The sequence below is a fragment of the Schistocerca cancellata genome, chromosome 12, assembly GCF_023864275.1.
Source record: "Schistocerca cancellata isolate TAMUIC-IGC-003103 chromosome 12, iqSchCanc2.1, whole genome shotgun sequence".
NCBI lineage: Eukaryota > Metazoa > Arthropoda > Insecta > Orthoptera > Acrididae > Schistocerca > Schistocerca cancellata.
The window spans coordinates 96,186,747-96,214,461 of record NC_064637.1 but is presented as its reverse complement, the minus strand read 5'-3'; the positions used below and the strand labels follow the sequence as shown (position 1 = coordinate 96,214,461).

Here is a 27,715-nt window from a genome sequence, read left to right as displayed (position 1 = left end):
GTGTACAACACCACAAGAAGAACGATATCTCACCATCAGTGCCCGCAGACGGCCACGGAGTACCGCAGGTAGCCTTCCTCGGGACCTTACAGCAGCCACTGGAACAGTTGTCTCCAGACACACAATCTACAGAGTAGTGAACAGACATGGCTTATTCGCCCAGAGCCCTGCAAGGTGCATTCCACTGACCCCTGGTCACAGGAGAGCCCGTAAAGCCTCATGTCAAGAACAGAGTACATGGTCGTTGGAACAGTGATTTCAGGTTATGTTCACGGACGAGTCCAGGTATAATCTGTACAGTGATTCTCACCGCGTTTTCATCTGGCGTGAACCAGGAACCAGATACCAACCCCTTAATGTCGTTGAAAGGGACCTGTATGGAGGTCGTGGTTTGATGGTGTGGGGTGGGATTATGATTGGTGCGCGGACACCCCTGCATGTCTTCGACAGAGGAACTGTAACAGGTCAGGTGTACTGGGACGTGATTTTGCACCAGTATGTGCGCCTTTTCAGGGGTGCAGTGGCTCCCACCTTCCTCCTGACGGATGATAACGCACGGCCCCACCGGGCTGCCATCGTGGAGGAGTACCTTGAAACAGAAGATATCAGGCGAATGCAGTGGCCTGCCTGTTCTCCAGACCTAAACCCCATCGAGCACGTCTGGGATGCTCTCGGTCGACGTACCGCTGTCCGGCTTGAACCCCTACGACACTTCATGAGCTCCGACAGGCACTGGTGCAAGAATGGGAGGCTATACACCAGCAGCTGCTCGACCACCTGATCCAGAGTATGCCAACCCGTTGTGCGGCCTGTGTACGTGTGCATGGTGATCATATCCCATATTGATGTCCGGGTACATGCGCAGGAAACAGTGGAGTTTTGTAGCACATATGTTTCGGGACCGTTTTTCTCAACTTATCACGAATACCGTGGACTTACAGATCTGTGTCGTGTGTGTTCCCTATGTGCCTATGCTATTAGCGCCAGTTTTGTGTAGTGCCACGTTGTATGGCACCACATTCTGCAATTATCCTCAATTTATGAGCATGACGACGTAGGCTATATATATATATATATATATATATATATATATATATATATATATATATATATATATATACAGGGTGAGTCACCTAACGTTACCGCTGGATATACTTCGTAAACCACATCAAATACTGACGAACCGATTCCACAGACCGAACGTGAGGAGAGGGGCTAGTGTAATTGTTTAATACAAACCATACAAAAATGCACGTATGTTTTTTAACACAAACCTACGTTTTTTTAAATGGAACCACGTTAGTTTTGTTAGCACATCTGAACATATATAAACAAATACGTAATCAGTGCCGTTTGTTGCATTGTAAAATGTTAATTACGTCCGGAGATATTGTAACCTATATATATATATATATATATATATATATATATATATATATATATATATCAGTAGTCAGCAAAACTCACGAAAAATCTTAACCCATTTACTCCATATCTTTACACGATTCTCTAGTACACGTTCTGACGTATACAGGCTATATGCACTCTAAAAAAATGACGCTCCACGAAAGAATTATCTGAATGGGACGTAAATCGGTAGAGGTGACGTACATATACAGACAAACAAATGGTTACAATTTCGGAAGAAATAGATGATTTGTTCAAGAGAAAGAACTTCACAGATTGAGCAGGTTGGCATTGACTGAGACAGTGGTTGGATGTCCTCGCGAGGGATAACATACAAATTCCGTCCAATTGGCGCGTTTGATTGTCAGCATTCCGAGGTGGTTCGAGGGCTCTACCCACAACGAACCTCTTCAACCCGGGTGATATCCAGCGACTTTGCTGGCCAAGCTGGTGGTTCGGCAAGCACGAAGATAGGCAGGAGAAGTTCTCGCGGGCGGTCGTTATCTTGCGCAAATGGTAAGCCCAGGATGGGTTGTCATGACGGGCAACAAAACTGGGCGTAGAATATTGTCGACCATACGCTCTGTTGTAAGGATGCAGCGGATGGCAACGAAAGGGGTCCTGCTAAGAAATGAAATGGTACCCAAAACCATAACTCGTGGTTGTCGGACCTTATGGCGGACAACAGTTTGGTTTGATATCCCACCGCTGCCGCTGTCTGGAACGTCTCCAGATACGTCAAACGGTTCAAATGGCTCTGAGCAGTATGGATCTTAACTTCTGAGGTCATCAGTTCCCTAGAACTGGAGTAGAATTGTCTTCAGTCATGAGTAATGCTTCGAACTGTGCCCCTATTACCAACGGTGACATATCTGGGCCGGCCGGGGTGGCCGAGCGGTTCTAGGCGCTTCAGTCTGGAACCGCTCGACCGCTACGGTCCCAGGTTCGAATCCTGCCTCGGGCATGAATGTGTGTGATGTCCTTAGGTTAGTTAGGTTTAAGTAGTTCTAAGTTCTAGGGGACTGATGACTTCAGATGTTAAGTCCCATAGTGCTCAGAGCCGGTTAAACCACCCAGTCAGTGAGATTCCAAGCGTAATGTGCCCGACTCCACTGCAAACGGTCTTTTTGGGGTACAGAGGTCAGCGCCGTTTCTTTGAGTCGCCTATTAATGGTATTTGTGAAGCGCCAGTTGCAAGTCGAATAGATGAGAATAATGAATCCAAGATTCTGAGGGCCTCGATCGCACGGCCCTTACGTTCTAGCTCTCTGAGCGACTGCTTCCTTCTTGACTCTGTGTTCGGTCATAGTTGACCCATTCCTTCCAACATCATAGAATAGTGGCATCGATCGTGTTAAAATTCGAGCGATTCAACGATTACTCTGGCTTCTTTGATCCCAGCTACACGTCCTCTCTCAAATTCTGACATCTGCGCATATTTTTCATGCACCTGTCTGCGAGACACAGTTACTGTCAAACTGAGCACACGGAGTGAAATTCGCGAAGACGATCATCGCCTGATGAAGTGACAGTGTCTCAGATAGAGTTCTGTGGGCTCTGGATGTTTAATATGGTCACTAAAGAAAATATTACTGAATTCCAATCAAGAACAACTGCCAAGATGAGAAACATAGAAGTACACTACTGGCCATTAAAATTGCTACACCACGAAGATGTGCTACAGACGCGAAATTCAACCCATAGGAAGAAGACGCTGTGATTTGCAAATGATTAGCTTTTCAGAGCATTCACACAAAGTTCGCGCCGGTGTCAACATCTACAACGTGCTGACATGAGGAAAGTTTTCAACAGATTTCTCATACACGAACAGCAGTTGACCGGCGTTGCCTGGTGAAACGTTGTTGTGATGCCTCGTGTAAGGAGGAGAAATGAGAACCATCACGTTTCCGACTTTCATAAAGGCCGGATTGTAACCTATCGCGATTGCGGTTTATCGTATCGCGACATTGCTGCTCGCGTTCTTCGAGATCCAATGACTGTTAGCAGAATATGGAATCAGTGGGTTCAGGAGGGTAATACGGAACACCGTGCTGGATCCCAACGGCCTCGTATCACTAGCAGTCGAGATGACAGGCATCTTATCCGCATGGCTGTAACGGATCGTGTAGCCACGTCTCGATCCCTGAGTCAGCAGATGGGGTCGTTGCAAGACAACAACCATCTGCACGAACATTTCGACGACGTTTGCAGCAGCATGGACTATCAGCTCGGAGACAGTGGCTGCGGTTACCCTTGACGCCGCATCACAGACAGGAGCGCCTGCCATGGTGTACTCGACGACGAACCTGGGTGCACGAATGGTAAAACGTCATTTTTTCTGATGAATCCAGGTTCTGTTTACAGCATCGTGATGGTCGCATCCGTGTTTGGTGACATCGCGGTGAACGCACATTGGAAGCGTGTATTCGTCACCGCCATACTGGCGTATCACTCGGCATGATGGTATGGGGCGCCATTGGTTACACGTCTGGGTCACCTCTTGCTCGCATTGACGGCGCTTTGAACAGTGGACGTTTAATTTCAGATGTGTTACGACCTGTGGCTCTACCCTTCATTCGATCACTGCAAAACCCTGCATTTCAGCAGAATAATGCACGACCGTATGTTGCAGGTCCTGTACGGCCTTTCTGGTTACAGAAAATGTTCGACTGCTGCCTGCACATTCTCCAGATCTCTCACTAATTGTAAACGTCTGGTCAATGGTGGCCGAGCAACTGGCTCGTCGCAATATACCAGTCAATTGTGGTAACGTGTTGAAGCTGCATGGGCAGCTGTACCTGTACACGCTATCCAAGCTCTGTTTGACTCAAAGCCCAGGCGTATCAAGGCCGTTATTACGGCCAGAGGTGTTTGTTCTGGGTACTGATTTCTCAGGATCGATGCACCCAAATTGCGTGAAAATGAAATCACATGTCAGTTCTAGTATAATAGATTTGTTCAATTAATACTCCAGATTCCTCTCAGAGTACGCTGATAAAATACCTCCATATTTAGAAATTATATACAACCACTCGCTCACAGAAAGATCCGTACCTAAAGACTGGAAAATTGCTCAAGTCGCACCAATAGCCAAAAAGGGAAGTAGGAGTAATCCGCTGAATTACAGGCCTGTATCACTAACTTCACCGAGAGAGGTGGCGCAGTGGTTAGACACTGGGGTCGCATTCGGGAGGACGACGGTTCAATCCCGCGTCCGGCCATCCTAATTCAGGTTTTCCGTGATTTCCCTCAATCACTCCAGGCAAGTGCCGGGATGGTTCCTCTGAAAGGGCACGGCCGACTTCCTTCCCAATCCTTCCCTAATCCGATGAGACCGATGACCGCGCTGTCTGGTCTCTTTCCCCGAATAACTCAACCTCCTCACTAACGTCGATTTGCAGTAGGGTTTTGGAACATATACTGTATTCGAACATTATGAAGTACATCGAAGAAAACGATTTATTGACACATAGTCAGCACGGATTCAGAAAATATCGTTCTTGTGAAACACAACTACCTCTTTATACTCATGAAGTAATGAGTGCTGTCGACAGGGGATGTCAAATTGATTCCATATTTTTAGATTTACAGAAGGCTTTCGACATCGTTCCTCACAAGCGTCTTCTAACCAAACTGCGTGCCTGCAGAGTATCGCCTCAGTTGTGCGAAAGGATTCGTGATTTCCTGTCAGAAAGGTCACAGTTCGTAGTAATAGAAGCAAAGTCATCGAGTAAAACAGAAGTAATATCCGGCGTTCCCAAAGGAAGTGTTATAGGCCCTCTGTTGTTCCTGATTTATATTAACGACATAGGAGACAATCTGGGTAGGCGTCTTAGATTGTTTGCACATGATGCTGTCAGTTACCGTCGTGTAATGTCATCAGATGATCAAAACGACTTGCAAAATGATTTAGATATCTGTATTGTGCGAAAAGTAGCAATTGACCCTGAATAAAAAACGTGTGAAGTTTTTCCCATGAGTACTAAAAGAAATCAGCTAAATTTCGATTACGCGATAAGTCACACAAATCTGAAGGCTGTAAATTCAACTAAATACTTAGGGATTACAATTACGAATAACTTAAGTTGGAACGATCAAATAGATAATATTGTGGGTACAGCAAACCAAAGACTACGATTCATTGGCAGAACATTTAGAAGGTGCAACAGGTCTACTAAAGAGAATGCTTACACTACACTTGTCCGCCCTATTTTGGAGTATTGCTGTGTGGTGTGGGAACCGAATCAGGTGGGACTGACGGATGACATCTAAAAAGTACACAGAAGGGCAGCTCGTTTTGTATTATCGCGAAATAGGGGAGATAGTGTTACAGACATGATACGTGAATTGGAGTGGCAATCACTAATACAAAGGCGTTTTTCGTTGCGATGGAATGTTCTCATGAAATTTCAATCACCAGTTTTCTCCTCCGATTGCGAAAACATTCCGATGCCACCCACCTACATAGGGAGAAATGATCATCACGATAAAATAAGAGAAATCAGGGCTCACACAAAAAAATTCAAGTGCTCGTTTTTCCGCGTGCCTTTCCAGAGTGGAACGGTAGAGAGACAGCTTGAAGGTGGTTCATTAAACCCTCTGACAGGCACTTTATTGTGAATAGCAGAGTAATCACGTAGATATAGATGCAAATGTTATGACTGCAGACACGATTGGATTGCTCTCACTTTACGTTGGTCATACGGCCTAAATGTAATGTAATGGAGGCATGAAATTGGTTAAATAAATAAATGAAGTGCTAAAGAGGCGGCTGCGGGTGTCTTAATTTCTATTTCATACTGATCAGCCGTAGTCCATGTAACCATCTACTACAAGGACGGGCACACAACGATGTCTAAAAGTTTCAATGAGATGCGAAAGATAAAATTGTCTTTTGAAAAGTCATGCAGGTAGGAAGTCGGAATAATGAAAACTTACACTGAACATTAGGCTCTTTGCAAAACTTACAAAGTTGAAACGCTTCACTTGTGTATATGCATAAAACTTTGCCAAAAAAGTCCCTTATATTTCTTCTAAATTACACTCCAATAGTAATTAAACTATTAATGGCTGACGAAAAGCTATTGAAAATCCGTGTACCTGAATAACTGGCAGCTATCTGGGCCGAAGCAAGTCAGTCTAAGCAGTTACATAGACTGTTTTTAGGGGTCTGTACCTCAATCCGTAAAAACCAAACCGTAATAGGATTAGTTTGTTGTCCATCTGTCTGTCTCCAGGACTGTTAAAAACCTCTCAGGAACAGATAGAAATATCAGGTTTAAATTTACCTTACGTGCTAACATCTAAGCGCCCTTGGCTATGTAAAAAAATTAAACTTCTACGTCGATGTATTCAAAAGATACGCCCTTTTATGTCACATATTTTGATACTCGCAAACTCTCTCTTCAAAACCTATCAAGTGCTTCCCGTTGGCCTACAATCATGAAATTTGGAAGGAAGCAAGATTTAACAGCAAAAGCAAAAGAAAAAAATCTGAAAATTGTTAGTTTATAATTATATAACTTAAAAAATATTTCTTTTGTCAATTGTTATCGAACGTCAAATTTAAAACATTCTCAAAAGTCTTAAATTTCTCAGTATCGGTATCTTGCGAGTATCGATAGCATGCTAAAACCGTCTAGATTTTCGATTTTCAGAATGAATGGTCGATATTCATAACTAAGTTTGTACAGAACCATCACAGTTCGAGTTCCACTCACACCTGGCCAATTTTTAGTTCTTGTTCTGAAGTAAGCCATTCTAAAAGAGACATATAATTTATTACAAATTTGCTAAAGGTATGAACAAACGGCCCGCATCTCGTGGTCGTGCGGTAGCGTTCTCGCTTCCCACGCCCGGGTTCGATTCCCGGCAGGGTCAGGGATTTTCTCTGCCTCGTGATGGCTGGGTGTTGTGTGCTGTCCTTAGGTTAGTTAGGTTTAAGTACTTCTAAGTTCTAGGGGACTGATGACCATAGATGTTAAGTCCCATAGTGCTCAGAGCCATTTGAACCATTTTTTTATGAACAAACAGACACCTGCAGGTCGTTCTTCAATTCACACCACAAATAATCCGTACTACACGATTCTGGATCTTAGCCTGACTTGATGCGTTACACCGCAAAATGACCGTATACAACATTATGGGATGAAAACAAGCAAAGTAGGCCATCTTTTTTTCTTTATATGGCATTGCAAATAAATATTTGTTTAAGTTTTCAAAAGTTACTTGTTACCAGTAGATCTTTCCAACAAAACTTCGTATTAGGTTGTAATTTTAACAACTTAACACTCTCCACTTCATCTTTCTGTCTATTACTTTATTTCAAACATATGCTATGTAGAGACCCTTTACAAGTTCTGACTGCATGAATTATGTGTTTCCGAACTTAAGTCACAAAGAATTGCCTAGAAATGTCTTATTTCGATAAGTTTCTTGTGGTGGGCATTTTTGCAGCAGCTATACATAAATTGCAGTAATCCAGAGAAAAACGACTATTGAATGCTGCATAGTAAGGTATTTTTTCTTTAACTTGTGCTCCCACATGCGTCTAGCCTTAGTTACAAGACATCGTGAGTGAGTGTCCCGAAATAGTTTTTTTGTTTGCTCGTATAGGCAGGCTATCGTTTGCACATATATGTTATAGATTTAAGAGAGTTCATTGAAGATTTTATAATAACATGGAAAGGTACTTACAGATCAACGTCTAATTCATTATTTGTAAGCCAAACAACTTTCTGTGAGCTGATAATTGGTTGAAAGCTTGCAGTTGTCCTCTTGGTCACTGATGTTTTTGAAATATATCACTGCAACTGTCATTTCCTGTGTATAGAGTACCATTCGTTTCTGTAAGTGTTGTCTACTTTCTCAGGTTTTGCTTTCAATCGTTTTTTCTTTGACTTTATTTGTGTTGATACAAGTTCTGTGTGTGTGTGTACCTTTTTTATTTTATTATTTACTTACACACACACACACACACACACACACACACACACACACACACACACACACAGTTTTCATTTATCTGCTGGGAAGAGATATGGTATTTGTGATTGCTGTCTATTATATGATCAGTCAGTGCAAACAGTGAGTGGTTAATCATATTCATTTGATCATTTTGTAGCAGTTTCTTTTCAGTTTTTGTTTTGTGTAGAATATGTGGTAATTTTCTTCTGACGTTTGGAGATCTTTCATTATATATTCTAACTATCTTCATGTCTTCCTCTCCTGTAGTAGGTTTGCGATTATTTTCTCTTGGGTGGCTTGTCCCATATTTCCATGCTCTGATGTGTTATTTGGACCAAGTGTAGAATGTTTAGCTGGTTTGTCCTACATATCTCCCCACCACGAGTGTTCCACTGTAGTTGACATATTCCTGCATTCAGGTAGATGTCTTTGTCTTTTGTTGCTTCTGAAATGTGTTTTTGGACAGAATTGTCTGTTTTGAATGTTCAGTTTATAATTTGTTTTTGAAAATGTTTGTTATTTTATGCAAGGGCTTGCGCTTGTAGGTTATTGTGTACCATCTTGAACCTTCTTTCCTGTTTTCATCTAATCCTTGTGTCATTCTTGTTCTGCTGCTGTGTGTGCTTCCTTGTATGGCACTTTGTTGTGCTATTGTTTTTGGTTTTGTATGTGTTGTGTTTATTAACTTTTCTTGTTGTTTAATTTTGCGACTATATTACTATTGAACCAATTCTTTGTTGCTGTTTGTGTGAGCAGGTCTTTCTGGTACTTTTCTGTGCTGAGTGGTACTGTGTTGAGTCTACAAATAATGTATCTGCTGGCTAATTGCTTCTGTTAGTGTGACTAATTTGTAGTCTGATGTACGGTGGTACCAGTAGTAGGTTTATTGCAAGTTTCAAAGTCATGCTGATTGTTGTCTTTTTTAACAGTTACATTGAAGAAGTTTGTCTGCTTGTCACATTATTTTTCCATTGTGAATCTTATCCTTTTGTGTACTGTGTCTATATCTGCACACAACTGGTCAATTTTTGCTGAATGTTCATCAACTAAACAAAGTGTATCATCTATATATCTGTTCCAATCAAGTATGTTATGTTATGTTATTATCTTAAAAAAAAAAGGTTTTCTACATGGTTTGTGAAAATGTTGGCTAGGGCACATGACACTGGAGATCCCATTGGTAGCCTATCTTCTTGTAAATAATACTCATTACTAAAATGGAACTAGTTGTATTCAATTATAAGTTCCAGCAATTCTAGTATTTTTTTCGTGCATTCATCTGCTGGTTGGCTATTACCCATCAGTTTCTGTTCTATGGTCTTTATTGTTTTTGCTGGTGGTATGTTAGAGTACATATTTTCTATGTCAGAAGAGTAACTGTCTTTGGTATTTTTATATTTTTCATCAGTTCTATTAACTGTGAGGTATTGCTTATTGTTCTGTCTTCTTCTGTTTTATAGGTTTCAGATAGTAACTTCAAAATGTGTCTTGCAAGTTTGTAAGTGGGAGCTTTTTTTGACTTTTGCAATTGGTCTTAATCAGATATTTAGTTTCTGGGTCTCTGGTTGGCATCAGGGTGCAGTGGAATTACTCTTAACTAATTTTCCATTTTCACTGTCATCTAGTGTGTAGTCTATATTTTAAAGATTTTTTTTACCTTAGACTGAAATCTGTTTTTTGGGTCTGATTTCAATTTTTGTACCTTATTTTGTGAAACAAACTCTTGTGTTTTGTCAGTGTATCATTGTTTGTCCAGAAGGGCATCTGTATTTTCTTTGTTTGCTATGGACATAATCATGTTTTCATTTTGAGGTTACTTTCTGAGTTTGTTGAGTGTTATAGATTCTGTGTTTATTGTTTTCGTCATTCTGCTTTTTTATGTCTCTCACAATTTCATGTACTTACTTTTGTCAGTTCTCTTGTTAGACCATATCCATGAAAATGTCAGGAACAGTTCTCCTAAAACCAAACTTGATTTGCTATTTATTTCAATGTTTATCCATAAGTAAAAAGAACTTAGCATCTGATAAGCTTACTGATGGGAAGACTTGAATATACACAAGAAAAAGGAAGGACACTAAGGTGGAAACTTGGAGTACATAATATGCAATTACTTCCTGATCCATTAAAGATATAAACTCTCAAAATGTGTCCATAATCTTTTTTTTTGGCACTTTATTTCACAGGTCTGTCTTGATCACACAATTTTTACACCTCACTGTTACCGGTTTTGGCTACTGCCACCTTCAGATCTGTTACAAACAAAAACAGTGTGCAATCAACTTCAGTTCAGTTAGCTGACGCTAAATCTATAAAAACCTGGGGCTATAAAAGAAAGATAAAGTGTTTATATTATTAACAACCATGTATACCAGCCATACATTCCATAAAATATTCTGATGTATCAATGTGAATGTAAACATGTACGTACATACTAAATGCTGGCGATGCATCTGGTATTTATTCAGAGAAACTGAGGCCAGCAGAGGACACTACAGCTAGACTACATAATTAACCAGTATCGCAAGTGTAATGGTTAAAATGCAGTATGTGTAGTCATTAATTGAAATTACTTCACATGGCAAAACGAATGTCTAACAATAAAACATGCACTGACATACTATATGTGGAGGTAGATCCATACTTAAAACCCATGCACAATGTGCAAATACTAATAATGTGAAGCTCGTAGCCTGGCAAGGTAAAACATACAACAGTGTAAAAGCCAGTATAAAAAGTACAAGAGAAAAAAGACATCTATAAAATGAAATCTTCCAGCCTGACAGATCAATTACTATAAACGTAATTGTAAGGTAATTACCAAAAGAGTAACTGTTAATTAAAAATAAAAAATTCCATTGTTGTTAATACATCCGGAGTGTGGTCTCAATGGCATCATGTCGTGGTTTCTCTGTATGATGTCCTTGTTTTCCTGTGGCAGAACTTGCTGAGGAAGGCCCAGTCTCCTTGTCATCTACTATTTTGAGCAGTGTCGAGTGCTCCAGCAGATTGATGTGTGGTACTCTGCGCTGGCTGCTGGCTATTAGTTGAGGGTTGATTACATATAACGAAATATGACAGATGTCCACAAAACACTTGTCAAGGAATTACAAAAATATCAGTCCCCAAGCCTGCTCTTCATAGAAGAAAGTGACAGAGAACTGGGTGCATAAGTAGCCAATTGCAGTTAAAAATTTGTCACCTTTGAAATAAAGATTAATGTTTCAACAACATGAAAATCAAAATAAGGAGTACTCTCAATCAAAACTGAAAATGAAAGACATGCGGGATGTGGGTAACATGAAATGGCACATAAAATGTGGAAACTCAGTAGTCCTCTCTACAAAAAGGTGAGCTCAATATAACATTAAAAACTTTGGAAAGCATTAGAAATATCTTTACAGAAACAGAGAGAAAATAGAAATAAGAAATTACAGGAAGTATTATCCCACTTGGTGATATAATTGTACAATATCCTATGTATTTTTACATTAAATGATTTAAAAAATATAGTGGTGGACATGTAACAGAATATTACACAGGCTTGTGAAAGGGCAGATAATGTGGCAAGCAAATCATCAACCTCCACTCAGTAATCAGACATGACATGTCCATGAAATAATACTGTCTCCCGTTTTGCTGATGTCTAAAAAGTTTATAATCCCATAGAATCATCAGCCCTGCTCTTCAGACTCCATGATTTCAAAGCAGAAAACAAACAGATATCTCACATTTATAATAAGAAATCAGTACCAATAAATGTAAAAATTTAATGTCTTAAAGTAATATTTATGTCAGATGATAGTCACTGGAAAATATGGTCTTTCTCTGCCCAAGTTCTTTGGACAAGGAACTTCTGGGAATAAAAATCTGTTCTATAAGTAACAAACTGATAAAAATCTCACATGGAACAATTGGAATATTGTGGAGATGGTTAGTGATCTACCTTGGATACGGAAGTAGCTTCATATTGGATAGAGAAAAAAAAATTAAGTTTTTGTTTGCAACTTACACCAACTTTCTTGCATTCCATCCATTTATTGTTTCACAGTAAAAATGACAGTTTAGCAACAGTACAGAATACACAGCTTCTCAGAGATAGTAGTTTATATAAAACTGTGTTATTGTTTAACTGGTCTTTTGGCTTTCTTACCATATGTAACTGTATGTGAGACTTGTCATGAGAATTTAATACTCTAAAATCCTTTTAGCGACCAATATTTGACTGGCTAAAGAGCATTTCTTGTGACTCTCAATAATGTCTTGGTAACTTATTACAGTTCTATGCATCTCTGATTTATGAGACCTAGCAGATGACCTTGTGGTTCATGAATAATTGTGACAGAGGTGAGAGTTACAGTTAAAAGCAACTGGTACAAAAAATGACTAAAGAAGACATAATAGTGAAGTTCATGAATTTAGTGTATAACAATATATAACAACAAAAAACATTATATGAATATGCTAGCTGTTGTACAACATATTCTTGGATCTGTTTTACACATAGAAATAATTACAGTATCTATCATGTTTTTACATGAAATACGATAACCATCATGTATAATTCTATTCAACAGTTGGGGACCCATGGAATAGTGACTTATTTTTCAAGTATAGATAAACAAATAACTGCATGACATTAATATACTTCTTTTGGCAAAAGAAACCTGTATTTTTATATCAGTAGCAGGCATATTAGGTACTGTACTTGATCTCAAGTGTAATAACTGTCTGTTGTTAAATAATTCCAATCATGATCTATCATTTTTAGTCCTTAAACTTGTGACCTAAAGAGTAACATCCTACAAATACTAATTCTAGGCAATTGATCCCTGGTTCAGAGAATCACTATTTTTCTGAATTTAAAAAATTTAAAAGGTATAACTTATGTACAAAAAAAGCAGATTGCACTGCAATCAGGATTCCAAACCATCTACAGGTAATTATTTGGCAGAGATGCTTCAAAATTTGAAGAATGGTACAACTGCACCATTTAAAATAAAACCATGCATGTTGTAGAATGATGCTGTTGCAACCAACCTTGAACTTAATAATGAATTTAAATTGGGCCCCTATTGTTTTAACTATGACCCTTTGTATTTTGACTTACTCTTCTACCAGTAGCTTTTCTAATTTTTCTGTATACTGCATATTTCCTTTTTATGATTTGTTGCACTGCATACCTTTGTTAGTAAAGCTGTTGTTTTCTAAAGCTTTACAACTGTCTCAAGTATTCAGTAATGTTTTGAAATTACTAATGATTGTTATGTGCTGTACCCTCACCATACACTATTATATAGCTTGTGGTGTATAAACTTAATTGTAGATATCATGTTATTTTGCTCTGTCATTGTACTGTTTGGCATTCAAGTTATCTACTGGTTTCCTTTTTTAAAAATTATCTACTCATAACACAATTAGTGTTATGTTTGAGGTTTTGTTAGTAATTTAACCCTAACTTTAAGGCATACTTACTGATTTTTATGTATGTTCTTTTCTTTTTGTGATTGTCCAAATTCCACATCTGAAAATCGGGATTATGAAAGTATAACTTGAAGAGTTTTACTGTTTTTTTATATTTCTAGTAAATGGTCAATAAACCTGCTGATATCTAGAAATTCTGCAATAACTGTATGTAAATTGACAGTAACAACCACCAACAACTAAATGTTAAAAATCACCTTTTCGTTTATGGGTATAAATGTCGACTCTAATAACTCTGTTGGTACTCATTCTCACAAAAATCTTTTTATGTTTCACTTTGCTGGTTTGCTGAAGAAAAGCTGTTGTGTCAAGTTTCGTTATTTTGTAAACTGGATGAGAGGATTCTGTGTACGGGAACAATTGAAAGAAAGAAAAATACTGATCTTGAATACATTGTTTAATTTATTCAATTAGGATTCACATGAGAGAGTAACTCTTTGTAACTGCAAGTTCTATATTAATTTTAAATTTTTTTGTCCAAGATTTTTTCACATTACCTAGGTATCGACATATTTATATTGACACACATACACGACACACGCTTTCAGATTACACCACACATGAAGTCACTGTAATGCATCGTCAATCACATATTCACAGACCAGACGGTTTCGAGTAGTTTTTTCCACTTATATACACAGAAGGTTTATTTATTTATACATTTATAATATAAACAATCATACAAAGTAATAATTACACATCACATTGACAAGAGATTTACAGGAGCAAATATCAATTAGGAGTATGCCTTAAAATCTAAAATATTGTTTATGACACTGCCAGTGACTGAATATCTTTTTTTTTTTCCAAGTAGCAGCTGAAGCTTAATACAAAAAGTTTGTCATCTTGACACATATCCTCCTCATCTTAAATCCAGATCAATATAGTGCAGAGAAGTCTCAGTACTGGGTCCTTCTGATTTAGACTGTTTAATAGAAGAGAATATTAAGTGCCAAGAAGACAAATCTTTTTCTAGACGATATACGAGCTTTATAGCTTTACTCTATAAACAATGCAGTATTCTTAAAGTATGTAGTGACAGAGCATTGTGAAATATATGTATTTTTTCTAATTAATGAGACAATTCAATGAAAGCAAAGGAGACAGAAAACATCAGCCACAGTCCTTAATTGAACTATAAAAAGTACTTGTTGAATGATCTCTTGACATCAACAGCCATGGCACAGAACTGAGTAGCATTTGTCTGAATGGAATGGAAACATTTATTTGCTATAGGTATTTAGTGGCAGCATTCCGTGCTCATGAATAATATACAGTAAATTCTCTGTCATTTCTGACTTTTTCACATAAACGTTAAAATAAATATTTTGCATATTTATACTAGAGTAAATATTTTATCAATACAATACCAGCGTATCAGGCAATAAGTTAACTGCTCATCTTCAGGTATCTAACCGTTCCACAGCTTCATTTTATGTACAAAGTAAACTATATTTCAAATATCTCACTGTCCACTTGAAAATTAAACACGTCTTCATGTTGCACTGTACATAATACTTAGGTTGTTTCAAGCTGTCACAGTGATCACTGCAATATTGTAGAAACCACCCCAGACTTACTCAACCACCTCTAGATATTAATTTTATTTCAATAATTTGTTACACCAGGGTAGTGTCCAAAATTTACCACTGCACTGCAGTTTACATTGGATCTTGAGTTTGAGTGATGCTTTATGAATGGAAAATAGTTGGTTGTGAAAACTGTACACCTCTGTAGATGTATCTTTTGCATACATACATGTCACTTTGCTAAACATTAATAAATTACAGAATCAGTTATAATATATTCTGTAGAGTTTGTTGACAAATGGTTTAATCATGTGGCTGTAGAGTCATTTTTGCTGTGTTTTGATATTTTAGGTGGATGACAGATCACTTTTAAGTAGTCTATAAGTTAAATACGGTGGATTCACGAAATACTTCGCTGCATCGAAAGTACATGAAAAGTTTTTTTGTTTCTGACATCTCTTATGAGACTCTTGAGTAATTTGCTTCGGCTACACTGAAGCCAAAATAGTAGTAGAGTTGTCTTTTTATCACTGCACAGCTGATGATCCATCAACGTGGACACTGGCCTTCCCAAAGCGCTTTTCCTTTTTTGTGACAAAATGCAGGTAAAAAGAAGGGAGTGCTGTCAACCCCACAGATGTTTTCCTCTTCAGACAATCGTACATTAGTGTTTTGTGCGTCGTTTGTACTAGAAGAGGGAAAACCGTGCAACTAGGGGAAGTGCAGTTCCTTTCTCGCCGCTGGGTTGGCAGCAGTGTCCGTGAGACAGGCCTGCCACTCGAGACGCGGCGCGGCGCCTCGCAGCAGGCGCTGCCACCGGCTGCTTGTGCAGTGCTACTACTGTTGTTGGCCCCAGTGCTGCCACTCCCACTAACTGTAGGGGCTGCCGCACGCGTACAGGCCTCTCTGCATGGGACCCACCCCCATGCCCATCGCCTGGTGGAACGCGTAGCCTTCATCCTGGAGTGACGCCAGGTGGAAATCTGCAACACGCAAATACAACACGTGCCACCGGCGCTCCTAGCCATTGCCTCACACAAATACTTTTTTTAAAGACAATTTGTAACAATTTTTGGGAGGCACCATTGTGCATTTGTATACCGAAAATTTTCATGCACGAAAAAGGAGATGAGGATGAGCAAACACAGCATTCATGGTAGAATGAGCTTAGAAAAGAGTCACAGACAGATCTTCATAGCCCATCTAATAAGACCTTCACCCCAAAGGGGCAAAACATCGGTGTTCGAACCCGTTCAGGTGCACGTTTGTACTCTGTCAGTGACAAGAATTTCGTCATTAATTCAATCTTGCAACAGCTTTCGAAGGCATGGCGTTCCACTGCAAGGGGCACTGATCAGATTGGAAAGAACTATGATTACATTTTTATTGATGTGAAGTGTGTGTGTGATTGCTAAGGGTTGTACAGTATTTGGCTGAAGTTTGAAGCTAAATTCTCGCAAACACTGTACTGATCAATTTGCGCTCTACAGAGCAGTTGTTATTTAGGTAATTTTTGGGACACAAATACACAATTCGCGCCTTGAAGTTTTTAAGAGCTGTCTGCTCTTAATACTGGGAAGATGATATCTCTGCCATGGAGGATTTGTGAGTTAACACCACTTACATTCAAAAAATATTTTCTTCCAATGAATTTCATTTTCACTGCCTTGTCTGCAACTATGTCGAGGTTGAATATTAAATAAAGCTACTATTGACTCTAATAAGCATCACAGGGATCATTACTCATCATATGAAATCAACTTACAAGGTTCTTTTAAACCTTTTCACAAAATTTGAAAATTGTTTGTGAACTGTTAGAAAGTTACTCTGTCATTTAACACTAAATTTTTCATCAAGGCAAAGATGAATTATGAGAAATACAATACTTATTTTCTTGTCTTCAACAGAACAACTGATGAGAGTTCATTACTTTTTATCAGACAAATTTGTCTGCTGAATAATGTATAAGGAAAACCATTTACATATTTTACATTTCTTTAGCACTTATATAAGTATACTAGTGGCTTCACAGCAACCGTTAAAACAAGTCTCCCTGTATTATTTCCGAATTTGTTCATAGAATATACAAAAGTATGATTTACAATTTACTATACGTTCGAAATCCTAGGAGACACATAAGCATTAAATCATGCATCATAGCTGCATAAAATTACTGGAGAACGTGTCTTCATGGTTCACAGAAACAATAGTTTAATTATTTTGTCTGGCAACCAGCGTTCACTAGCAGTAAGATATTTCACTAGCCCCCAAAGCACGAGCAACAGAGATTGAACGTAGGTACTAAGTTAGTACCTAAAACACGATAAACCGGGTTTGAAGGTAACTGATGTTTCTGACGTTTCATAGCCTCAGTCAACTCCTGGTGAAAAGCGTTTTAAACACACCCGTTACATACGTCTCTCATACATGTATATGAAGAATGATATGTATAAATCATTGAGCAAGTATCATACTAATGAACCGCTCGACGGTATGCATTCTTCAAAGCACATGAAAGACAATTACGTAACAAAAATTGGGAAACAGTACAGAAACCAGGTGTTGTGACTATTTCTCTCTCTGTTTCATCGAGAAAACTATCAGACAGTACCCTGTATTGAAGAAGGTACAAAACTGAGCGAAATTTTTCTGTAATTTTTGTATAAAGTTGATATCGAGATTAGCTTTTATCAGAAAGGAAGTAACTAACGACATGGGTCCGTCGTTTTCGCACTGATCGCGAGAATGTGCCAGGACTGGAGTATCACGTACTACCATTGGCAGGGACAGTATCACACTGTAAAATAACTTGGCTTGTAGGATGCTATGAAAACTGGAAGGTACTCCTCCACTGTTTCTTTAAAAAAATGTTCCCAAACAGCAATCAGTCCTACATCGGAGATAGGCCAGCCATAAATCTGAGATTTGGAAGAGGCAGTAACACGTCTCTTGGTGTTTCTAGTCTGCAGGCAGCAGTAAATGTCGAAAGTAGTAAGGTGCACGAAATTAATAAAGGATTGTCTCGCCAGAAAATGCTGCGTCAGAAAAAAGAATTACAATAGCAGTTGGTACTAGGGAAGGTTCAGTGTGGACCACAGCGAGACCATCAACATTGAGCCATACTCACTGTACAGTATGAAACCAGAAAGACAGTCTTACATTGTCTCTCCAGGAGAGTGTCTCTAAACAGTCATCAGCTAATCATGAGTCCCTGGTTTGAGTAATGAGACTGGCAAGAGACTTTGGCCATAAGTTAGACTCTTCGTGTTTGGGACCACACAGTGATAATGCAAGAAAGTTATTCTAGTGGAGGATCGGTGTTGAGTGCAATATCGCTGTTGAGACCAAGATCGTAAACACGTAACAAGTCATGAAAACGAAATACTGTCTGCCATTGGCATAAATGCTCCCAAACTGACATCAGCCTTACACCAAATTAAGACATGGGAGAAACGGTGACTCATAACCTGGACACTCAACGTTAAGGACCATCTTAAGTGTGCTGGGGCGAACTCGAGAAAGGACTGTTTCGCCTAAAAATGCTGCAAATGAAGACTTCGAATTGACAGTGAGACATATGCTTATAAGACCCAATGGAAACAGTCCCTCTTTATATCTTTTAAAAGATGTGTTTCCCATTATCGTTCCTACATTGGCTATAGGCAAAACTCGTTGGAGACAATGGCGTTCAGCTTACAGACTCTAAGATCTGTCTACATAATAGGGTGCATGAAGTTAGGATTGTTTAGTCAGAAAATGAATAAAGCAAGCAATCTATTGTAAATGTGTTTTGGTGCTGAGTGTATTCCGCCTGTTGAGACCATAACATATCCTTGTAACAACTGATGAAACCGAAGTGTTTAGACTTCATAGTCGTGGATATTCCCAAATTCTCGTCAGTCCTACCACCAAACGAAGACTTGAGAAAGGTGGGTGTCCATAACGAAGATATTTCACGTTGAGGGCCTGGGTATGTCATTGGGACCAACTACAGAAAGGACTGTATCGCCAGAAAATGTGGAAAATAAGTACCTTGGGTTCGGTGAGACCGACGTCGTAAACACATGCTTATAGGAGATCACAGAAACTAAACGACAGTCTTTCATTGTTCCTGTAGAAAGAGTGCAGCCAGTCATCATTCCTCCATTGGTTGTAGGCGTGTCTTTGGACTGAAGCTTGCTGAAAGCAATGGTGAGCATAGTGATGTTCATGAACTTAGAAACGACTGTCTCACCGGAAAAAGAAGGAAGCAAGTAATCGATTGGAGAAGAGTTTTGGTGCTGACGCGATCTCACTGTCGAGATCAATACAGTAAACGTATGCTCATAATAAGCCATGAACACTAAATGCTAGTCTTTCACTGTCTGAGACTTCCCAAATTGCCACCAGCTCCATAACAAATGCAGGCCTCAGGTTTTTCAATGAATAGTTGTCTGTCATTTTGACCCACGATATTGATTGCAGACCAACATAAATAATGACCCCTACCATCACGAAATTATGGAAATAAGTAATTTAAACTTGATGCGAGGCCAACACGTAACCTTGTGGTGGTAGTACACCGTGAAAAGTAACAAGCATTCGCCGTCTCTGTATAATAATGTTCATAAAGTGCCAAGAGATCAGTCATAGATCCATCTCAGTGCTCCGATTTGGAAGAGGCAATGTTACGTCTTGTAGACTTTGAACTCCGTGGACTGCAGCATGAGCGCAAAGTGGCGCTGTGTGTAGACTTAGGAAAGTACTGTTTCATCAGAAAATGAGATAAATAAGCAATTGTTGCTGGAGCTGATTCAGTGCCGAGTGGAATCTCGCTGTGAGACCATCATTGCGGTATCGTGCTCATAGTAGCTGATGAAAACTGAAAGGTTGTCTTGCGTGGTCTCCCTAACGGAGTATTCACGACGAGCGAAAGAGCCGCTGGCCTATCTTGGACCTACTGTAGGACAGTGTAATGTCATTTAGAACCACTCCCCAGCCTACGTGGCGAGGTGGGCGAACTGCGCGTAATGCGGGTAAGCCGGGTAACCTGGGTAAGGCACCAGGGCGCCACCGGGCCCCGCGTAGTAGTTACCGCCGGCAGACATACTGGCCATCTTGTGCTCCTTCTTCCACTTCATACGCCGGTTCTGGAACCAGATCTTGATCTGGCGCTCCGTCAGGCAGAGCGCGTGCGCGATCTCGATGCGCCGGCGGCGCGTCAGGTAGCGGTTGAAGTGGAACTCCTTTTCCAGCTCCAGCGTCTGGTAGCGCGTGTACGACGTGCGCTGCCGCTTCGTCTCCCCGTTGGCATTCACGGTGCCTGTGGACAGAAAACAAAGAAACCAAGCTACAGTCACACATTATGTCATCGTACCTCGCACAACAATGGCACAACACCAACAATGGCAACAACATCATCGACAATGGCAACAACATAATCAACAATGGCAACAACATAATCAACAATGGCAACAACAACAACAACATCAACACTGGCATCGACGACGACGGCAACAACAACAACAACATCAACACTGGCATCTACGACGACGGCAACAACAACAACAACAACAATGGCATCAACAGGCACTGCAACTATAAAACAAACTGATGAAATCTTCTGGTATTGTCTGCCGATTCGTAGCGTCGTGTTGTCACAACGTTTCGACGAGTTTTCTATCTGTCATCTTCAGGTGTCACTGGAAATGAAAATGCCAGGTGAAAAACTTGTTAAAACGTTTTGACAACACGACTCCACGATTCGGCTGATAACCCGAGGAGATTTATCAACGAAATTGCCAATTATTCAAAATGACAGCCACAATCGCATTACTCGTTTTGCCGATAACCAGTTTCAACCCGCGATGGGGTCATCTTTACACAATTTGGTCGCTCGCTGGAGTAGTCACCCTGCCTGTGCACTGTTGGTAACATCAAAAGATTGACAGATAGCCATATAACATTTAAAAGGAAATTTCTGAAAACTCCTTCTACCCATTAGTTGAATTTTTGGATAAAGTAAGTGGGTAATTTTCCGACCCCTCACCCAAAATAATAATAATAATAATAATAATAATAAGTGTCATGTAATATTTTGTGTAATGTAATATTTTGTATAGACACCTTTTATTAGTCTGACACGTTCCACATCATTACGAAGTGTCGTATTCATGATCTATGGAACAAATGCCGGCCGAAGTGGCCGTGCGGTTAAAGGCGCTGCAGTCTGTAACCGCAAGACCGCTACGGTCGCAGGTTCGAATCCTGCCTCGGGCATGGATCTTTGTGATGTCCTTAGGTTAGTTAGGTTTAACTAGTTCTAAGTTCTAGGGGACTAATGACCTCAGCAGTTGAGTCCCATAGTGCTCAGAGCCATTTGAACCATTTTTTTTTTGAACAAATACTAATCTAATCTCTAAGCTATGGAAACTTTATTTAAATACTGCCGCTGCTACCTCTCACTTCAGCGTGTTACTCTTTCAGGGTGTTAAGCGCTGTGAAATCGTGACCAGCCGCCCAAATTTAAACATACTTCAAAATTAATGAATCGACTTTGCGTTATAAGGGAATGATGAGAGGTTATACACAAGTGTAGCCATCCCAATGTTATATCGCTGTCAATCTAAGGCTAAATTTATTTCGAAACTCCGCTAGTAATTCGTCAGTTTTAAAGTGATTGCCTGTCCTCGTTTGATTTTACCAACATTGCAGATAAATAAGTAGTGGTAAATAAAGATTCAACAACAAGTGAATCAGATGTGGTTAGGCAATACCATGACCTACGAAGTCCCCAGACTTTAACACGTTGGAGTGTGTGTGTGTGTGTGTGTGTGTGTGTGTGTGTGTGTGTGTGTGTGGCTTTGGTGTATCCCAGCCCTGTTGATAGTGTCGATGAACCCTTGGAACACATTGTAGGTGGCTGTGGAACACCCCGACGATTTTTGAACGTATACGTGCATCAATAAGGAGACATCCTGAAGCCTACATTAAAATGGTCATGTGGAGCACTTGTTGTAATGTGTTTGTCCTCAGGTACATGTCTGCAGTTTGGGCCCTCGGAGACTCATGTAGTCAGTCGTAATATGTCGTAATGTGGAAAGTATTGCTTTCTGTACCAATGTTTATTAAGAGCACTTGTTTGTTTCGCTGTCCTCCACCCGACCCTTACGTTTGTACCAGTAACAGTGAGTTCTCTACCCTGTGGTGAGAGACCAGTCTGGACAATTCGAGCGAATTATTTGGACACCCGGACATGGGACATAATGAAGAGGTCATTTCGTGCACAAAGTGCTGCTCCAGTAACACTAGGGCAATTATGAACGGCTATTGAGGCAGTATGGCTCAGTATTTCTGCGAGGTCGTTGGATAGGACTTGTTCAGCCGACGCCATTAGACCAGGAAAGAGGAGGTCTGACACCATATTATGACATACCCCACGACTTGTCACCTCAGTGCATCTTACTATGAATCGATTTGGCATTTATCATATATGTGTAATAGAAGCAGTACCTCTTAAGAAATTCAGAAATGTAGAATTTAATTACATGACGCCAGAAAAGTTAATGAACTTTGTCTCGTATGTCACTGGCATACAGACTGCCACCATCTTTTTTTGCTTTCGTGAAAGCTAGTGTAAGGCAGTGCTCCAACCCACTAGTTGGGAACGTGTGTGTGTGTGTGTGTGTGTGTGTGTGTGTGTGTGTGTGTAACACGTTGTGGCTACGAAAATAGATTCGGTGAGTGTCTGTGCGAGAGAGAGAGAGAGAGAGAGAGAGAGAGAGAGAATTCAGCAGCGGGGTGCCGCCCTCCCTCCGCCACATACCGACTGTCTGTCCAGACCGACGCCGCCTCCTCCTCCCCCGCACTACCACCCCCGCGCCCACACCCCCTAGTACAGCCACCGTCCTTGGCTGCCACCGCACGAAAATAAATCATCCCCCTCCGACGGCCAGAGGTTCCCTATTGAGTCACACAGTCCCTCGCGGCTGCGAACACAAACGAAAACCCGAAAAGTGAAAATTTCTGTTCACATCCCCGAGTACATTGACGGTCTGGACACTGTAGACGAGAAATTAATTGGCACCGTTCTATTTTTTGGCACAGTTTTCCGCTGCACTCGTAGTAATTACAAGGCTACACGACGAGCTCGTTTCGACCATTTTCTATTATCAAGCGTTCGTTTGCAGATGGCAAAGTACGTATAGCATTGTTCCTTACGTCTATATTACTATGTCTACGTTTGGGACATGTGTTAGGTGGTATGACGTTGTCCATGTTGCATCTTGGAGCGTAGGTATCCGGTGTCTACGTGTTATATTACGATCACGTTATTTCTACGTACTGTAATCGTGTTATCTAGTCAAACTTATTTTGGGCACCTTTTTTATAGCTCTGGCTCCAGCGAATGTGTTTACAACGAGAATTACATTTCTCGGAAATTCAGTATTTATGTTTAATTTTCTGAGCTAGTCTTTTTGGTTTTTGCATTGGATTTTACGTAAATAATAAATGTTCTGATGTATTTTGTATGTCGTGATAATTTATACTGTTTCTATTTTTTTTCTTTTGTAATGTTAATGAAATTTTCGAGGCATTTTGTGTTTAAAACCTATTTGTCCATTACGGATGTCCCCTAGCAATTTTCTGCATGAGTGAAAATTTCCACTTCCTCCAAAACTTTTGTTGTATGTCCATTAGATACTTTGCATAGAATTTTTAGGGGATTTTTAAAATTTTCTGCCTTATGTTTTTGAACTTTTAAATGCAAGTAAAATGTCGATCGTTTGCTTTCACAGTTTCGTGTATGTTCTTTAAATCTAATTCCGAAATTCCTATCTGTTTGTTAGATATTTAATTTATGAATTATAGACGCCACAAGAAAGTCTATAGACGCCTCGACGTGAAAAAGTGGAGATATAATTTTTTGTTGAATGTATTTTGGATTCTAAGTTGTTAATCATACGAAATGAAAGTTTGTGTTTTCTTCAATAAATTGCTGATCTTCAGCATAGACATAAGCATAATGTGCCATACGCAGACATAGTAACTAACATAAATGTAAGAAACAATATTAGATCTCTTATACCATCTTTACGCTTCTCCTTGATAATGGCGAAACTCCGTAATCTTGTAATTACTACGATCAAATAAATCAATACTGCATCGGAAAACTGTACCAAAAAATAAAATATGTCGTTCTTCGACCTCATGCGTGCTGCATGCCACCAACTACAAAAATTTTTCATCACACTTTTCGTTTATTGTCATCTGATTCTCATCTCCTCACTCACTTCGAAATTCCATTATTCGATCTGGGAAATTCTGTAAACGTAATAGATCTATCGCGAGAACAGGATATTTTAGTGTAAAGCATAAATTATGAGAACGTTTTGAATCAGAAAATTACGACGTTAGACTTGTCATTTCTTCAGAAGCTTCGCGTGATACGCCCTGCCGCTAAGTAAGGCATTCCTCCAAGTTTTGGGCTGTGCCTGCTTTGAAATCTCTGGCAAGTTAGAACTGTGTACCAGACCGACAGCTGAACTTGGGACCTTTGCCTTTCGCGGGCTCTACCAAATGGGCTAGCCAAGTGCGACTCACGACCCATCCTTACTGCTGTACTTTTGTCAATGCTTTTTTCTAAATTTCACGGACGTTGTTCTACATATCTTATTGTACTAGCATTCTTGGAAGGAAGGGTAGAGTTCCTTCCTTTGTTCGTCTACCTTATACAGATATCGTGACCACTGTAGCTGTATGGGCAATTGATTATTGATACAGATTCTGTGAGACCTCTCAGATGACGAAAGGACAAAAGCTGGCTTACTTCTGTGTCTGAAACAACTGACATTCGTGACGACCGACAGCCATACGAATTTAGTTCGAAATAAAATCGGTGAGTGCGAATATCTTAGTATCGGCTGTATTAGGTACAGATATACTACCTATTACCAACATACAAAAATTTGTGCTGGAGCGGGATTACAACCTGAATTCCCTGTTATCGCCTTAACCAGTTGGGCTACTCCCTTTTTTTCGTTAAGCCTATCTATTTCTTCCTCATTTTTCTCTTCATTTGCTCTGTGCAGATATATGACACCTTTTAAGGTAATCTTAAGGTTTCATCTTAAATCGATATTTGGAGTGTTTTGAACAAAATGATGGTTAAAAGATCTCGATTCGACATAAGGAAGTTGTTTGAAAATCAACTTAAAGATCTTTCGGTGTGCGTTTACACCGATGTTTCCCCGCCGCTTTCACAAGGCAGTGTTGTCATTAGACTCCTGTTCGAGAAACCTATACTATACAACTGTTTTTCAAGGAGATAGCTTAGCGATGCTTTTATGTTTCCCTGGTGTATCACTGTTTTCCTTATAAAATTTTCTGCAGTTTTAGTCGTTGATATTTTGCCATTTCCGAAAATTATTATGCCTGTAATTTGTTTTAATGTGGGGCGGTTAGCAGTCATAGAGTTGCTGAGAATACAGTCTCTTCTCGGTTTAACATGAGACTATCACTGTTGCCAACTGATTTCATGAGAGTGGTTGGAGTTGGAAAGTGATTCTTTCAGGGAACTAATTACAATAACTGGGAGAAACGTGAAAAGGAAGAGATAAGATGAGAAACGTGTAAACCAAGAAGACATAGCAACTGGAGTGTGTTAGCAACAACAGAGATAAAATTTTACTTTGAACTGAGTCTCCCGATAATTAAATTCTCTGATACGTTTGTTTTATGCTCAAAAAGTCTATTTGAGGTAGAGGTCTGAAATTTTTTGGGATGTTTCAAGGTGCTATTCGGAGGAAAGTAGATTACAGCCAGTAACGTACTATCAACAGAAAAAAAATACATCCCGGTTAAGCATAATAAAAGAACTTTAATTGTGATTACCAAATGTAAGTATTTCTAGAGTAAAAACTTGTGGCTGCAATGACATCACTGTAGTATACTTTTCAGGTAGACACGTTGTTAGTGGATACTTTAGTTTCAAGCATCTAAGTAGTGTAGTGCATAGATTGCAAATGTGGCTCGGCATATAAAAATGTGATTTTGAGCTTCGCAAAAAACCTGTAATTAAGTCAATGTGAGAATTAATGTGAATAACTGTATATCAAGTTGTTCAGCAAGAGACGCTCCTATAGTCCTACAATTTTCATCGTAGTAAGAATCCACTTTATTTAGTTACAGCCGTGTTAACTTTATGAAAATTGTGATTATTTCTCCAGGCGTTGACAGGTAAGTTATGGCGAAGTTGTTCGCTGAAAACTCTGCAGAGAGGGTAGCTACCGTGGCGGCGCTATCCATACACACCTTCCGACCCGGACAGAGCAAATCTTCCGTAAGTCACACCGTCTACATCTTTGTACAGTAGTCCCCTACATTAATGATCGCTCGCAGCATTACCCTGGATTCGAGCACCAATGAGAAAGAGACTACGCGGAATCGTGTCCAGTGATTGTTTCTCGGTTGATGCAAATTTGTAAACAATGGTGCGTGTTCGACGAGTATTTCCGTGCAGAGTAAACTATATATAGACGAAGAAAAACCTTACGTATATAGACCGAAGCGGAGAGTGAAAATTTGTACCAAGGTCGGGAATCGAACCCTAATCTCCTGCGTAGTAGGCAGATATGCTAGCCACTAAGAGACCTTGACACAGCGGTTCGCACAACTGCACGGATTACCATGGCACGCCTCCCTCCACGATCCAAATTTTCGCCCAGTAGCCTGGGGTGCAGTGGGTTAGATCTTTTTAGAATGTATATCACGTTCGAAATTTTGTAAAAGGTATTGTAAAAGTCGTAGGAAGGATAGAAAATCAGACTAGCAATAGCTAGAAAAGCATTTCGAAGACGGAATTTTTTAAAATCATATATCAATTTTTCTGAAGGCATTTGTGCGGAATGTAGCCTTGTAGGAACGTGGACGATAAACAGTTTAAGACACGTAGGGAAGAGGCTTTTGAAATGTGGTGCTACAGAAGAAAGAAGAAAATGTGGTGAGTAGATCGGATAGCTAACGAGGAGTTACTGAATCGAATTGGTGAGACAAGAAGTTTGTAAAAGGATGGGATCGCTTGATAGGACACATTCTGAGACAGCAAGGGATCACCAGTATAGTACTGAAGGGAAATTTGGGAGGTAAAAATCGTAGAGGGAGAGGAAGAGATGAATACTGCAAGTGTATTCATAAGGATGTAGGTTGCAGCAGATATTCAGAGATGATGAGGCTTGTGCAGGATAGACTAAATGCGGAGAGCTGCATCGAACCATTCTTCGGACCGAAGACCAGAACAACAACAACAACAACAACACATCGTTTAAGTACGCCAGTGCACCATCAAAGTT

At 39.9% G+C, this 27,715-nt stretch overlaps 1 protein-coding gene across 4 annotated transcripts in view; it reads right to left on the bottom strand.

Moving 5' to 3' along the window:
• Positions 1-14,236: 14,236 nt before the first annotated feature.
• Positions 14,237-27,715, bottom strand: part of LOC126109396 (homeotic protein Sex combs reduced) — a 322,662-nt gene continuing 309,183 nt past the window's right edge. For 2 of the 4 annotated variants that reach the window (XM_049914424.1, XM_049914425.1), the window contains exons 3-4: positions 20,416-20,688; positions 14,237-16,369 (exon numbers count right to left, since the gene is read on the bottom strand). In XM_049914424.1, the coding sequence (XP_049770381.1) occupies positions 16,257-16,369; positions 20,416-20,688 (386 nt within the window). In that variant the 3' untranslated portion in view covers positions 14,237-16,256. The remainder of the gene's footprint in view (positions 16,370-20,415; positions 20,689-27,715) is intronic. The other 2 variants (XM_049914426.1, XM_049914427.1) reach the window with 2 other exon arrangements.